Here is a 14,797-nt window from a genome sequence, read left to right as displayed (position 1 = left end):
AACTACGTACATACAGAACGTCTAATTTCTTGCTTTATTTTCAGCTTAACCGGCAAGTGTGAAAAAACGTCAGACAGGGATCCGAGGAAATTAGGCATTACAAGTTCTAATGAATCAGAGGCACAGTTGTATCACAGACTATAATAAAGTTTCACGTTACGCAAGAGTCCGTTTTTGTGTTTTATGTTCCAAAAAATACTGTCCATATACTTTTGCCTAATGAATCCATAGACCATTTCATAGTTTTGATTTCAGGGATTTCACAAAAGCCGAGAATTTGTTTGCTTTCCAGGCTGCAAAAAGAGAACGGTTAAGCTTCTTGCCATTTGCACTCGAACACAAGGGGACATGTAGTTATGATGGAACGAAGGAAGCAGAGTTTTCCAAGTTTCTTGTGCGGTGTATTGATTTAGGACGGTATAGGTATTGACTTCATGGCGATGAAGAGGTGACCTTAAGAACCCAAAAGGATTTTGCAGGTCCACATCAGCTTTTAAGGTTGCCTTTTCCGACCCGCCTTAACAAATAAATGTATGTATGTATGTATGTATGTATGTATGTATGTATGTATGTATGTATGTATGTATGTATGTATGTATGTATGTATGTATGTATGTATGTATGTATGTATGTATGTATGTATGTATGTATGTATGTATGTATGTATGTATGTATGTATGTATGTATGTATGTATGTATGTATGTATGTATGTATGTATGTGTATGTATGTATGTATGTATTTATGTATGCAGAGTTCGAGTGAGAACTGAAAAGGACAAGAAACTTTCCTCACTTGCTATAGGCTTATTGAAACGCTAGCTTTTCCCCAGTATTGCATGAATAACGTGGACTAACGACTACTATGAGAACGCAGGAGAAAATGATCAAATACTTCATCTTTAATTTATGAGGCTGTGTGCAGAACAGCAAAGTGCTGGTTATCAACAAGTGAACAGGAAGAGGCTCCCTTATCTGTATTATTGACAGCTAAAACCTAGTATTTTTAAGAGATGATGAGGCCGTTGTTTGCGAGGATTGAATTAAATGTAACTGTTTTACAACGTTTATTTGAAAATAAAAGAGTTCAACTACAGATGTTGCTGTTGCTTTTACTCGCATTTCTAGACTTGCCAAACTCTACTCTCGCTATCGATCAAATCTAAGAAATGAGAAAGGCATGAAATGACTCCCAGTCATCCTTGTTATAAAGGGACCTGAAGAGTTTTAATCTTTCATCCCAAGTCAAAGGCAATGTAATTTAGAATCCATTTTTCCCACTGGCGAAAATCCTTTACAAGAATGGACAGACCGTTTATTTGCATCTGATGGAAACGAGGCTGAATACAGCACGAAAATACACCCTGCTAGCCAATACTTGCTTTTATTCTTTCCTTTTTTAAATACTAAAGAAAAATAATAATAACTTGAAGTTATGGGCAGTCGCTTGCAATTTTCTATGGCTTAAATTGCTTTTTCCTTCGGATGAAAATAGGATGTGAAAATAGCTTACTGTTTAAATATTCGAATTTTGCATGGACTATTATCGCTGACTTGATGGCACAGTTGGTAGTGCATCAGTCTAAGGCGCACGAGGTCAGTGGTTCGAATCCCCGCAGCGGCAGCTCAGAGTCTTCAAACTGAGGTAAGTGTTAGAAGGAAGATAAACAAGCAGGATTAGAAGGTAGATGAGAAAGGGACAGGTTAAGTGAGGGAGGGAGGGTTAATATGGGGCTCCACAAGGGAGGTGAAAACAACCGAAGGGTAGGTGAGAAAGGAAATAAGGGTAGGAGAGAGAGTGTGCGAACGAAAGGGAATAAGGGAACAAGATGGTTAACGAAAAGGGAAATAGAGAGGGGGGGGAAAAGAGGAGATTTTTTTTTTTTGTGGCCAAAAATGATGAAAAATGTGGCAGGCAGCAAGTTCAACCAATCAAATCGCAGGATTCCGATCACGTGACCAAATCTGACCAATCAGAAGACGATAATTTCACGTTCTTATCTGTTGAGTGGTTTACGGATGAAACGTATATTTTTCGCTTCCTGATTGGTCAGATTAGGTCACGTGATCAAAATCATGCCATTTGATTGGTCGAACTTGCTGCCTGCCAAATCTCAACCATAATTGGCAATGTTGAATGGCTTCCAAGTGCTCCCATCGGAAGACAAACTTCCTGCTCTCTGATTTAGTCGCGTGATTAAAATCCCACAATCTGAAGTCGTTGAACTTTCTGTTGCAATGAACATTCTGAAAATACAAATGAAAACAATTGGATGGTGAAAAGGTTTGTACGTTTTGTACAAAGTTTTGTACGTCGAACATGACTTATGTCTAGTTCTACGGAATAAGACCGATCAGAAGTGGTGGTTAGCTTCTGCGTTTGAGACTCTTAGCTCTCGTCTTAGCATTTTATTTGAGATAACAGGATAGAATGTCGAAGAGCTTAATTGCTTAGATTAGGTCACGTGATCGAAATCCTGTGATTTTATTTGTCGAACTTGCTGCCTGCCAAATCGTAAGCAGAACTGAGAATGTTAAATTGATTTCAAGTGCTAGCATCGGTAAACAAACTTTCTGCTCTCTGATTGGTTCTTTTTGGTCACGTGATTAAAATCCCACAATCTCATTGGTTGAACTTTCTATCGCAATAAATATTCTGAAAAATTAAAATGAAAGGAATTAAAATGGTGAAGAGTTTTGGGTAGACTTTCATATACCGGACCAAAATGGCGGAAGACAAAAGAACCATTGTTATTCTGATTAGGCCTTGTTGATTAGCTATTGTTATGTTCGCTTTGTTCTTTTGTTTTATGGACGTTAATTATTCAGGGTCCGGTATATGAAAGATAAGCCAGAATTTTATACGTCGAATGACTATTGTCTAGTTAACGCGATAAAACCGATCAGGAGGTATGACTACCCTCTGAGTTTGGTAAAAGAGACTCTTAGCTTTCGTTTCCGACTTAAATCTTAGCATTTTATTTCAGATAAAAAGATGAAATGATGCCGAGTCTTGGCAAAACGCAGAATGTTAACCATTGTCTTAAATATGCAAATAATAAAGTGACATAAAACGTCCTATTGCCTCAAGTGCTAGAAAACAATGCCAAATTTCTAATTATTGTTTCTCGGACAGTTTGTTTGAGGTCATCTGCGGCAAATGATATTGCCTATTTATTCCTATTTTAATAATACATTAAGCATAAGCTTAGCAAAGGTTTCATGCAACGAATTTATGAAAGGACGACTAGGCGGAGTTTTGTTCCTCTCATCTGAGACTTCTGATCTTTCTTCTTTTTGTTAAGACCTACAAGACTGGATTTGTCTTGAAACCCCTGAAAGCTTCGGCTTTTGATATTCAAATTTGCCAACCTCCGAAAAAAAGAAGTAATTGTTTCAACCCCTGGTTGGCAAATCAAGAACAATGGGTGACGTCATGGGAAATATACTTGATCCAAATTTGAATACAATTTTTTTCAAGGAACAAAAGATGTTTCCAGTTGGGGAACAATAAATATCTTTCACGCTATGACTGTCTTCGCCTTGTTTGAGAATCAACACAAACATCGTAACTCATAATTAGCCGCTATGTTGGATTCCCAAATCACTCTGTTCGTTAGTTCGTTAGTTAACCAAATGAACAGCTTAAATGAAACATTCTTTGTAACAGAACCACGGCCGAAAACATCCATCCGGTTTTACCGCGTTAACTAGCCAATTGTCATTCGACGTTTAAAACTCTTGAACATTTATTCCTTTCATTTAAATTTTTCAGAATATTTATTGCGATAGAAAGTTCAACCAATGAGAGTGTGGGATTTTAATCACGTGACCAAAAAGAACCAATCAGAGAGCAGAAAGTTTCTTGGAGAACAACCTCCCATGTTCGACCGCAACTTACCTTTAAAGTCGTGGTATATAGATTAGATATAAGGTAACTCTTGTCCAGTCATTGAGCCTATGAAAACCCTACAAAAAGAAATGAAACTGAAACAAATGTTTGAATACTAAGAGGAAATGTTTTATGGATAACGAGGAAAAAGGAATTGTTTCTTCCAGAAAAAGGTTGTTTGGGTTTTTAAACATGGCCACCTATGGCACGACTGAAAACAGTATCAGGTTCATGTTTCAATCAGATTCTCTACATTCTTAAGAGCATCAACAGATTATTATATTGAGACATGAAAAATGCAGAAATTGAGGCTTAGAATAATGTAGAGGGAGTACTCATATTGAATTGCAAATGGTTTGAACCCAGGCGTCATATCAACAAGTGAACACACTGGTTCGATTATTGAACGCGTAGCTTCAACTTCCGTTCAATATTTAATGAAATCTTACCTCCTTCTTCAGATTTCATGAACGTTGTTGGATCAGCACTTTCAATATTTTTCCAACCTGATGTCGCTCGTGATGGAGCGTTTTCACTCACGTGACCAGAAGCCATATTGGATTACTGAAACAAAAGAACGTATTTGCATAAAAATAGAGTTTACATCCCGGAGGATTAGTTTGGTACACCATCATGGCCGCCGTGACGTCATCTGAAACCGCTCTATTCCAAGTGGAGCCAATGAAATCGGACAATTCTCTCGAGAGTCAATGAATTTGCACAGTTCTCTCGCGACCTCGCGCGCGATTACAATTTGCCATAACGACAAAACAGACTACTTTCCCATTCCCATAATGCAATACGTTTTGGGGAGTTCGTTACATGAAAACAATAAACACTTAATGACTGGGCCCGAGGGAAACAGTTAATTTTGTTTCCCGAGAATCTCAATGTTTCCCCGAGGTTTCCCGAGGGACCAGTCATTAAGTGATTTGTTATATAGCACAAAAAAAACCCGAGCTGACCGGCGGTGGTCGGTCAACATTCGCGGGTAACAGTGCACTTTTACCTTCTGACGTCATAGCTTTTGCACTGTTGCCCGCTCAGAGACTTTTGGCGGGAAACAGTTTTATTGTTAGAAGTCATGAACCAACCAATGAAACCAATGAAAGCGCGCGCTATTGGGGGGGAAACATTCAGCTATATAACAATACAAGTTCTTTACTAAAGGAAAGGAAAGGAAAGGAACTTTATTTAAGTGTCTAGTCGTTCTAGCGCTGGAGCGCTAATTGGGGGCACTGTAAACTGAAATGAAAAATGAAAGTAAATCAAGTCAAATGTCGGTTTTTGAGGAGAGGGGAAACCGGAGTACCCGGTGCAGAGTAGAGAACCAACAAACTCAACCCACAAATGACGCCTAGTCTGGGAATCGAACCCGGGCCACATTCGTGAGAGGCGAGTGCTCTCACCACCGCGCCACCCCTGCACCCCTGTATTGGGGCTATACATTGGGACTTTATCATGCTTCAGTGAACTGAATATCCATTGCTTTTGAGCAAATAACCCCCCAAAATGAACTGTATTATGGGATTTGCGAAAATAGTGAATTCGACCGAAACCTTAACGCGGCCTGCCATAGGAATACCGCGTAAATCCCGCGTGAAGTAAAATCGTCCGGGAGAGAGTGTTCCTGATAAAAACTATATTTTGGTGAAATAGACTGACGTTTCGACAACCTGAGCGGAAGTCGTTCTTAAAATCTAGTGACTTCCGCTCAGGTTGTCGAAACGTTACTTAATACGTGTAGGTAATCACATGATTTCGAGAACAATTTGGAATAAATAACCACGAGTAAATTTTTTTCAAAGACGAGCAAAGTTGCCTGAGCCGGTAGGGCGAGAGCAATTTGCAGGTTTTTTTTTTAATTTACTCTAGCTTATTTATTCCAAATTGCAAGAGAAAAATCATATGATTACTTATTACTACTGATAATAAACATGATAAAATTCGAGATGGTTTAGCAGAAGAAACGTATCCGCATCACGCAATCGGGAAAATTTGCGCCATCCAGAGATCGCGTTTGATTTCAAAACAAAAGATCGGATTGGCTACTTCAAATTTCTATTGTTTCTAAACCAATCAAAATACAGTTGTAATTGTGCTGAGTAACACGTTTTTGTACTGTTAAGCAAGACTGCGCTGCTTTTTTAGCCAATCAAAATTGAGAAATTGCGACAAGGGACAAGCTTATGACAGGCTTACAACTCGTTTACGATTGTAGTGTACGTCAGAGAAAATGTCGCACCATCTTAAAACATGTCCTAAAACGCTGCGACAATCGTTGATCATCCCATAAGTTGTCGCATGCGCCAAAATCGTACCGTGTAAATTGGCCCTGACACTCGCAACGTCTTGCTTCACTCTCCACCGATGCGGGAAACAATGGGCGCTCATAATTCGCGAGCAAAATCTAATTTTACAAGTAGATTTAAAGGTTCAAATGTCATGTATGATCGTCTACAAAGCTCATTGTCTTACCAGCACGAGGTGTAGAAATCATGCAAAAGCAGTACATCTAACACTCGCCAACTGCAGGGAGTAGATGGAAAATGAAGACCCCTCCCCCTAATTTCAATGATGAAAAAATGGCGGGCTTCAACTTTCGCGAGGATTCATCATTGATTTTGTGGGAAGGGGGGTACTAATTTTTCGTCAGTTTATTTTGTCCAAGATTGTAGTTCGGTCTGTTGTGGTTAGTTTTGCTGACACTATAATTTGTTATCAGTGAAATTTGGTATAAAACGAATTGATAGAGGAAATTGACTACAAAGTTAGATTTGAAAGAAACGCTTCCCATTACCCCTGAAGAGCCCCTGAGGTCCCCTGAGGGTGTATCAGTACTAGTTTTGCACATTTTTACTCAACCAGACATATCTTAGAATTTTCTTTTCTTTTAAGACTAATTTTGATCGCAAATCATCTCCCTTCCGAGTGGGCAAAACAGTGAGAACTCTGCAGTAAAAAGTGCTTAACAAAAATATTTTGTATCGATGTCATCAACTATAAACAGCGAAATTTAACATATAGTTATCGGTATTTAAAGGATTTTAAACATGAAACTTTATTTGCCCGATTGATTATTTCTAAAGATTGAAGTTCTTTTTGAATTGTGTTTTCAACCGAGTAACTTCTTATCTATGAGAAAGAAAAGAGACTTGCAAGCGTGGGAAATGGTGCATGAGGAATATCTTGGTCATTGTTGCAGTACGTTGACGAGTTACGTGAACGTGATGCTGATCTCCAAATCTGTGGATGCCACTGTGATAACGCTCAACTATTTATAGCCTTAGGATTCCGGAAAGACTCGGCAGACAATTTCCAATTTATACATAAAGCAAATATTGTTTCAACCTATTAGTTATTCGAAGTTTTTGTCATATTCGCCTCTGGATACCGGTAATTGACGAGTCAGCGAAGGGAAGAGAAGTAAAGAGAGAGCCTAGGTCCGAAGAGTCACAAAACTGATCAGGTGATTAAATTACGACTGAAACCAGTGCTTTTTTCGTGATATCTTACACAATGTCAGTATATTGTCTTATGTTGTTTTTAAAGTTAAGAAAGATTACATGGAAGGTAGACATGGTACGATGCAGGTCTCTTATGCAGTCGAAAAGGAATAAAGATCACTGCAGAACAATCAACTAGAACAATCACTTAAAGTGCCCCTAACCCAAAATATTTTTTTCGCTAAAATGAATCTTTACACCTGTTCGAAACGCATTGTTGCCATTTTTTCCTTTTTCTAACAAATCCTGCCATTTTATAGGCTTCGAAAGTTGCGAAAATCCAAGCATCTTTTGTTCACGACCGAGTCAGAAAGGGAGTGGGTCTATTCCTGATTTGAAGTCACAAACTGATTTACATTACATTAACTCTGTGTAAAAATGTATGCAAATGTATATAAAAAGGCAGGATTTGTTAGAAAAAGGAAAAAATGGCCGCAATGCGTTTCGAACAGGTGCAAAGATTCATTTTAGCGAAAAAAATATTTTGGGGTTATGGGCACTTTAACTAGAACTACTATATAAACAAGGTATTTCTTGTGCATTGTGGTGGCGCTAATGCACCTATCAATGTTTTCCCCGACCCGGGGAAGGGCGGGAATACCCACAGGTATTTCCTTTTTTTTCATGTCAATAGCCCCTACTGTGGACCACAACTTTGTGGTGAAATCCCCCCACCCCTGGGTTTCGGCACTACTTAAATACAGTGGTAACGAGTGTATTTGAGCAAACTAAGGCGCTGTTGTTCCACACCCGCAGCTCGGGTTCGTCTCACTTCGATTCTTAATTGATGAAAACCTTCGATCGCAGAAGGCAAATAAAACAACAAGAAGATTAAAACGTAAACCACAGCTCGATAATGTACCATTTGCATAATAAAAAGCTGCATATAAGCATATTGCATGCCACGCGGTAAAACTTCCATCTTCCAACCTAAAACAGGTTGGAGACTGGTAACCAGTAAATGTCAAATCGCCCAACCTTGGGGGTTCCGTGATGTCAAATAAAATCAAAATCCCTACCCACGGGCTGAAAACTCGAGTCAAATGCCCGTGTATGCCCGCCCTCCCCCTGGTCGGGGAAAACATTGATAGGTGCATAATTAAAAGAAAGCAAAAGACTTCAGACAGCAAACTGAGTAATTTTTCTTCCTCTACATGACAGACATGAACATTTAAAGAAGAAATTTTTATTTGCCGTCATCACTTACCAAAATGAAATCCCGGGCTCTTGTTGGGCCTTTGCTGATTCAGTTCTAGCCCTCTCTCTCTCTCCGTTTCTAGCCCTCTCTCTCTCCGTCTACCACACAACGTTAAGTAGCGTCAATTAACGTTGTGAGTTGGCCGGGCTCTTTACAGAAACAGAATTTTCAACTGTTTTGAGTTCTTCTATGCTGCTAATCGCGGATCGCGATACATAAATAAAAACGTAGACCTTACAACAACAAGAAAATGCTGTAAAATTAAGTGAATCAAACGGTCTAATAAATTAATACATGCTTCTATGCGTTCCTTTTGGTGAACAAGACAAAAGAATAATCCCTGATCATCACATGATCTGTATTGGGGAAACAAAACATAGAGCGAATAGTCTATTAAGAGGGGAATGGAGGATACAACAGAAGAAGTTGCTGGAGCAACTTTCTGCTTGGAACAGGCATTTCGAATGACAAGTGGATGTACAGTATGAGTTCTTTTTTTTACTTCTCGTGGGCTTAGCTTAATTAGGAGAGCTCGAACAATTTACACTTTAAGAGTAAGGCTCTGTCAAATATTACGCAATTTATTCATCAATTCGGAACAAATGACATGTACAACATTTGCAGTATTCTACACTGTATTCATAAACGGAGGCTAAGAAATTATTCTTTTGTCTTTATGTTAATCATCCTCACTAGCCTCGTCAGCACGTACAAATTCAAAAGAATTTTTGCGCCAAAGCGAGGCTAGTGAGGATTATTTTGCACATGAATAATTTATTGGCCGCCATTTATGAATACACTCTATAATTCGTTCATTATTTCTTTATTAGACGTTTCAAGGAATTTGAGGGACACTGGCAAAAAAAAGCCTTAAAACTGCTTCTTGCCTGATCTTGCCGTTGTCGACCAAAACCTTGAACGAGGGTAGAATAACAGAAGGTCACACCAATTAAAAGCTTTTTTTTTTCTCCAAGTGCACGCGTACGTGAGAACGAGGAGTGATGGTTCACAGAAAAGCAAAGCTTGATGGAGCGTGGGATTGAGCCAGGAAATATATGACATCATAAGTCAGCAAATGTTGCCTGGTGTTTTACTAGCAAACTGATTTTCAAGTTAGAAGTTAACTCTGCCCTTTATAATTTCCACGAGGGTAATTCAGAAATTTGCTGTCCCTTGTCATTCCTCTGAACAAAACTCTTGAAGCTTCTTTCTTTTCCTTCTTGCGTCTTCTAAGTTCTTTCTTCTCTTTCTTAAATCCTGTTTACCAGTAATAAAAAATAGGAATACGTAGAAAATCAGATCAAAGCATCCCATAAGTTAGTTTCCTTGCTGGAGAAGAGGGGCGGGGAGGGGAAGAAGAGAAGTAGGGGGGGGGGGGGGGAAGAGCGGGGTTGTAGGTGGCGGTTATATGTTCTGAATGTCTGTCCTCATAGAAGTACCATGTACATGCCTTGGTCCCAACATGCACGTTGATTCTTAGAAGCGTCATGAGAAGTCGGCCTGCCCAGGCTCTCCTCAACTCTAACAATCCTCGTGTCCAGGAACAATGATAGTTAACGCCAAAAAGTGTCCCAAATACTCTGCTCCTCAAAACGAAATTAACAGATAAATAATGATGGAGCGACTTTTGCATGACCTTGAAAAAGTGTTTGCAATTTGTTTCACGGACCAATGATTGGCAAGATTAAAACAAAGCTTCTCCTTATTCTCGCCAAGGAAACTCCTAATATGGGCAGTAAACAGTTTGATCAAGCCCAATCACATTACTGCATGCATTTCCAATGACGTCAAAGCGAAACTTTCCAGAAAGTTCCATGGAGAGATGACGTTCTTTGCATCCGCGTTCGCTAAGCCAATGAAAATTCGCGCTCGTTTGTTTTTGTTTTACGTTCTTCTTTTATGTTTATTTTTCAAGGTCATTGGAAAGTCGCTCTAACGCTATCACTTACCTGATTGCTGGGATTAGGTAGTGCTCAAATACTTCGACTTAACAAGAAACTTCGTGATGGCTATCAAAATCAAACGTGCATCTAATACTACGTATTTCTTGCGATAGGGGCATAATACTCTTTTGTATTTTGTACTGACTGAAACCAAATAAATGAAGATCAATTCAAGTGTTGTTGATATTGTTGTTGTTTTAAGAAACGGGAAAACCCGAGAATCCAGCCAAAAAAGTCTTTCGAAGTAGACTAGAAAAGCCAACCATTAATCTATTGCTTGGTTTACTCATTGAGTAAGGAGAGAAATGCTCTTGCATGAACACTCCCTTGCCCCCTGCCCCCTTCACCCCCTCCCCTCACAAAAGACAAACAAAAAAGTAAAAGAGAAACCACATTTTAGTTCCTTCACCTGAAGTGCCCTGAGTTACAATGTAGTTCACAAGTTATAGGCAAATGCTCTCAAACAATTTCTATTTACATGTGGATAAGGTAATCGCAAGGAATGAGAGTTACAAAGAAAACATAAATTAATGCTAATGGTGGAATGTGTTGTATCAACAACAAATTGCCACAAGTGTGCACCGTTTCTTGAGTGAGTTTCACAGTGTTAATGTCATGAACCAGAGGCAATTATCTTATTATGAGAGGAGATGCTCTTAATGACAATGATTATTACTTTTATGAAGTTTGCCGTGATTTTATTGGAGGTTGGGAAGGTGAGGGGAATGCTCTCATGGAAAATTATTAGTATTTTAGCACCTTAGTTTCATAGGGCTCTTTCTATTTCTAATTTGGGGCCCAAGTTCCAAGGCCTAGGTTTGGTAATTGCAAAGCCCCACCAACACCTCCCCCCGCAAAGTGTACAAAAACTAATGTCGATTGAAAATGATGATAACAATAGACCAAATACAAAATTTAAAATGACTGTCAATAAGTTATTCTTTTATCTTCAATGGCCTCAATTACTTTACAGCCAAAATTCTTTAAACTTTACAAATGATAGTTAACCAGGCTTAAGGCTAATTAACACAAAGACAAAGAATAATTTAGTGGCAGCCATTTTTGCAATCAGCCAATAATATATCTTTTATTAACTTTTGGATAAAATGCAGGTTATTCATTGCAAATAAAAATAATAAAGACATCATCCTTTGGGCTTAGACATGAAGGGATTGAAAAGATTATTCATTATAAAAAGAGTTTGTTGATCTTGGCAAGTGTTGGATGCAGGAAAATATGAAAGCATTAATGACATGCAAGATTACCCCTTGGCAAAATCTAGCTACTTGAATACTCTCCAAACTCTCTCCTTGGTTCACCACAACATGATTTACAGCTAAATGCAGAAAGCAGACTGAGCAGCAGTTAAAAAATTAGCAGTGCAATGATAAGTGAAGAAAGAGAAGGGTTGAGTTGCATACTTCATCAGCATTCACAAAAAAAGAAAAAAGTAATAAAAGAATTTGAAGCACAATCAGAGAATGTAAAGTGCAGGTTCCAGGTCGCAGGTTAGCATTGTAGGTCATTGTTTTACCATAACTGAAACATCCCAAACCTTTACAAAAATGCTAACCTTGGGCTTAAACATTATTTTTTAGGCCTAGCGTTAGCATTAGTAAAGGTTTGGGTTGTTTCCGCTACGGTAAAACAATGACGGCAACATGCAGTTTACATCCTCCAAACAAGGCTGTTTCCTTAAGAAAATTTTAAAGGGGTCCTCAGAGCTAATTGCTGAGAACTTAGGAGCCCAACATATGAAGTGAAAGGTGTTGCTGTGAAAATTAAGGCACCTAGAGCTATTCTTTGGGAGCCCCAGGCTACCGGGCTCCGGTTAGGCAACAGCCTTGTCCAAAGCACAATCCAGTGCTTATTTGATTGCATAAATAGGCTTCCCGTGAGGGTGACCACAAGGATACCTCGAGGGAAACCCCAGAAACTGGCAGAGAGTTGAATATTTTACTACATCACCGGGAGGGACATTGTTTGGTTTTGGGGACAAACACATGTGCAGGGATTTGTTTAGCACTGGGCATTAAAAATCACTGATGAACATAAGGATGAGTGAATCTGCCAGAGTTTTTGTGGGAAGTGTCAATAAAGACAAATATGTCTGTTGAAACTGATCTAGATAAAAAACTATTAAAAACTGAGTTTTCGACTGCAACTGCAGTCTTCATCAGAGTAACTAAAATATGCTGTTCGAGAGTAATATGCTAAAACTAAAATAAGAAGTTACTTTATCCCCTAGGGCTTCAATAATGTCTTATAGACAGAAGGAAATGGCTTCCGCTCGCTCCCCAAATGGCTTCTGATCTGTCTATAATGTCTTATAGACAGATCGCCCATCAAGTATCTGGGCTTCAATAACGTCTTATAGACAGAAGGGAATGGCTTCTGCTCGTTTACTGTATTTTTGTCTATTGTGGAGTGCCATGATTCCAAAAAGATTCTTTTGTGCCAATTATTGACATTCTTTTCTAGAATTTCCACATAGCTAGTGTCAATGTCATGGTCAGTGGTTTCGGCGTGATCTTTTATTGCCGACTCTTTTATTGCATTGACACTAGCTATGTGGAAATTCTAGAAAAGAATGTCAATAATTGGCACAAAAGAATCTTTTTGGAATCATGGCACTCCACAATAGACAAAAATGCGGTAAACAAGCGGCAGCCATTCCCTTCTGTCTATAAGACATTATTGAAGCCCTAGGGGATAAAGTAACTTCTTATTTTAGTTTTAGCATATTACTCTCGAACAGCATATTTTAGTTACTCTGATGAAGACCGCAGTTGCAGTCGAAAATTCAGTTTTTAATAGTTTTTTATCTAGATCAGTTTCAACGTTTTTTATAAACACCTTTTATCATATAATGGATACTGATCGCCCATCAAGTATGTCTGTTATGTCTGGAGGTGTTCTCTCTCCTTTTAGTCCTGGGGAGAAGGATTCATGACCGTGTGCAAGGGGTTAACCCTGGAAAAGTCATTAAGCACCTATCAATATTAAGCCCCAGGGAGGGGGCGGGGGTTGGGCTAACCACGGAAGTTTGATCGTGAGGTCTGTCCCCAGGGTAGGGATTTTGATCGTATATTATGTCCCCAGGCTGGCAATTTTGATTTTACAAAGGACATTTCACCACCTTCACTTGCTGCCAGGTGGACACTGTGACCAATTATTTTGTCCCAGGGGTAGGGAATTTGCATTTTTTAAAATCAAAATGTCAAAATCCCGACCCCATGCCCGACCCCTCCTCCCTGTGCTTAACATTGATAGGTGCATTATTATAAGTGCATAAACTTACCTCTTCTTTCAAGCACGTATCCAGGGCTCTTTTAAGGTCATTGCATTTACCAAAGAATTTCCCAAGAGGATGCTAAGGAGAAAGGGATAGCCTCACCGATTAAGTTATGCAATAAGACGAGAGTTCGTGTCGGTGGAAATGACGATCAACAAAAAAAGAACTGATCCAGCAAACCTCATCGTGACATCGATGTAGCTGCTTTATAATTTCCAGACAATCACTGTGCAGATGAGGTGCTAAGGAAGGATGCATTGCTAATCAAAGGCGCCTCAGAATCGCCGATTTTTCCCTTCTCCTTTCTAATCAATTTTTTGAGGATCAACATCAAATTTATTCCAGGCGACGTGCTTGGTAGCCGCGCCAGATGAAAGTCGATCGTTTTAAGTCATGTAAGAGACAACGAAAGTTGGCCATGGGTGATTAAACAAACTTGAAACTTGAGGAAAAGAAAAACAAAAATTTTAAGCACTTATGGAGATTTTTATCTACTGACTAACAGGAAAAAAAATATTATACCGTTGACTGGAGCGGATCTAGGATAAATAATGACCGGTTTCCAAAACAACGAAAACGTTTCTAGCAGGGTCTGGGGGCATGCCCCCCTAAGTCTCTTTCCCGTGTTTCTGAGGCATTCACCAGCTAGGAAGCAATCATGTGATCGCGTGACAGCCGTTGAGTAGTCACTCACTGATTATGTAACGCAGACAGTGACAAATGACTTCACCGAATGGAAATAACAAGGCCAGAGCGTGTCTGTACCCAAAAATTGACATAAAAGAATTGGTTATTGCGCTCAGCTGCGGATCGAGTGTTGCGGGTTCGGGTCCTGGCCGGGGACATTGTGTTGGGTTCTTGGGCAAGACACTTTACTCTCACGGTGACTCTCTCCACCCAGGTGTATAAATGGGTACCGGCAAATTTAATGCCAGGGCTAACCCTGCGATGGACTGGCATCCCAT

General features: G+C 39.3%; 1 protein-coding gene and 1 long non-coding RNA gene across 2 annotated transcripts; both read right to left on the bottom strand.

Moving 5' to 3' along the window:
• Positions 1 to 643: 643 nt before the first annotated feature.
• Positions 644 to 8,837, bottom strand: LOC137973611 (uncharacterized). Its single transcript, XR_011117287.1, has 4 exons — positions 8,604 to 8,837; positions 4,340 to 4,454; positions 3,900 to 3,967; positions 644 to 1,160 (listed from the first exon to the last, which is right to left on the bottom strand). It is a non-coding gene; the product is annotated as an uncharacterized lncRNA (long non-coding RNA).
• Positions 8,838 to 9,155: 318 nt separating this feature from the next.
• On the bottom strand, positions 9,156 to 14,183 carry LOC137973159 (COX assembly mitochondrial protein 2 homolog). Its single transcript, XM_068819917.1, has 3 exons — positions 14,013 to 14,183; positions 13,839 to 13,910; positions 9,156 to 9,851 (listed from the first exon to the last, which is right to left on the bottom strand). Exons 1-3 carry the CDS (start codon positions 14,088 to 14,090, stop codon positions 9,771 to 9,773), a joined length of 231 nt encoding a protein of 76 aa, XP_068676018.1. The 5' UTR covers positions 14,091 to 14,183; the 3' UTR covers positions 9,156 to 9,770.
• Positions 14,184 to 14,797: the final 614 nt, after the last annotated feature.

This window comes from Montipora foliosa, chromosome 10 (genome assembly GCF_036669935.1).
Source record: "Montipora foliosa isolate CH-2021 chromosome 10, ASM3666993v2, whole genome shotgun sequence".
NCBI lineage: Eukaryota > Metazoa > Cnidaria > Anthozoa > Scleractinia > Acroporidae > Montipora > Montipora foliosa.
Note: the sequence above shows the minus strand (reverse complement) of the source record. Positions and strands in the feature narration are given on the sequence as shown.

Excerpts from the sequence above, each read along its gene's own strand:
- LOC137973159 (XM_068819917.1), bottom strand. The coding sequence starts at position 14,090 with ATGCATCCTTCCTTAGCACCTCATCTGCACAGTGATTGTCTGGAAATT. Across the intron at positions 13,911-14,012 it reads TACATCGATGTCACGATGAG|CATCCTCTTGGGAAATTCTT; the intron begins GTTTGCTGGATC and ends CTTTCTCCTTAG. Across the intron at positions 9,852-13,838 it reads ATACGTGCTTGAAAGAAGAG|GATTTAAGAAAGAGAAGAAA; the intron begins GTAAGTTTATGC and ends ACTGGTAAACAG.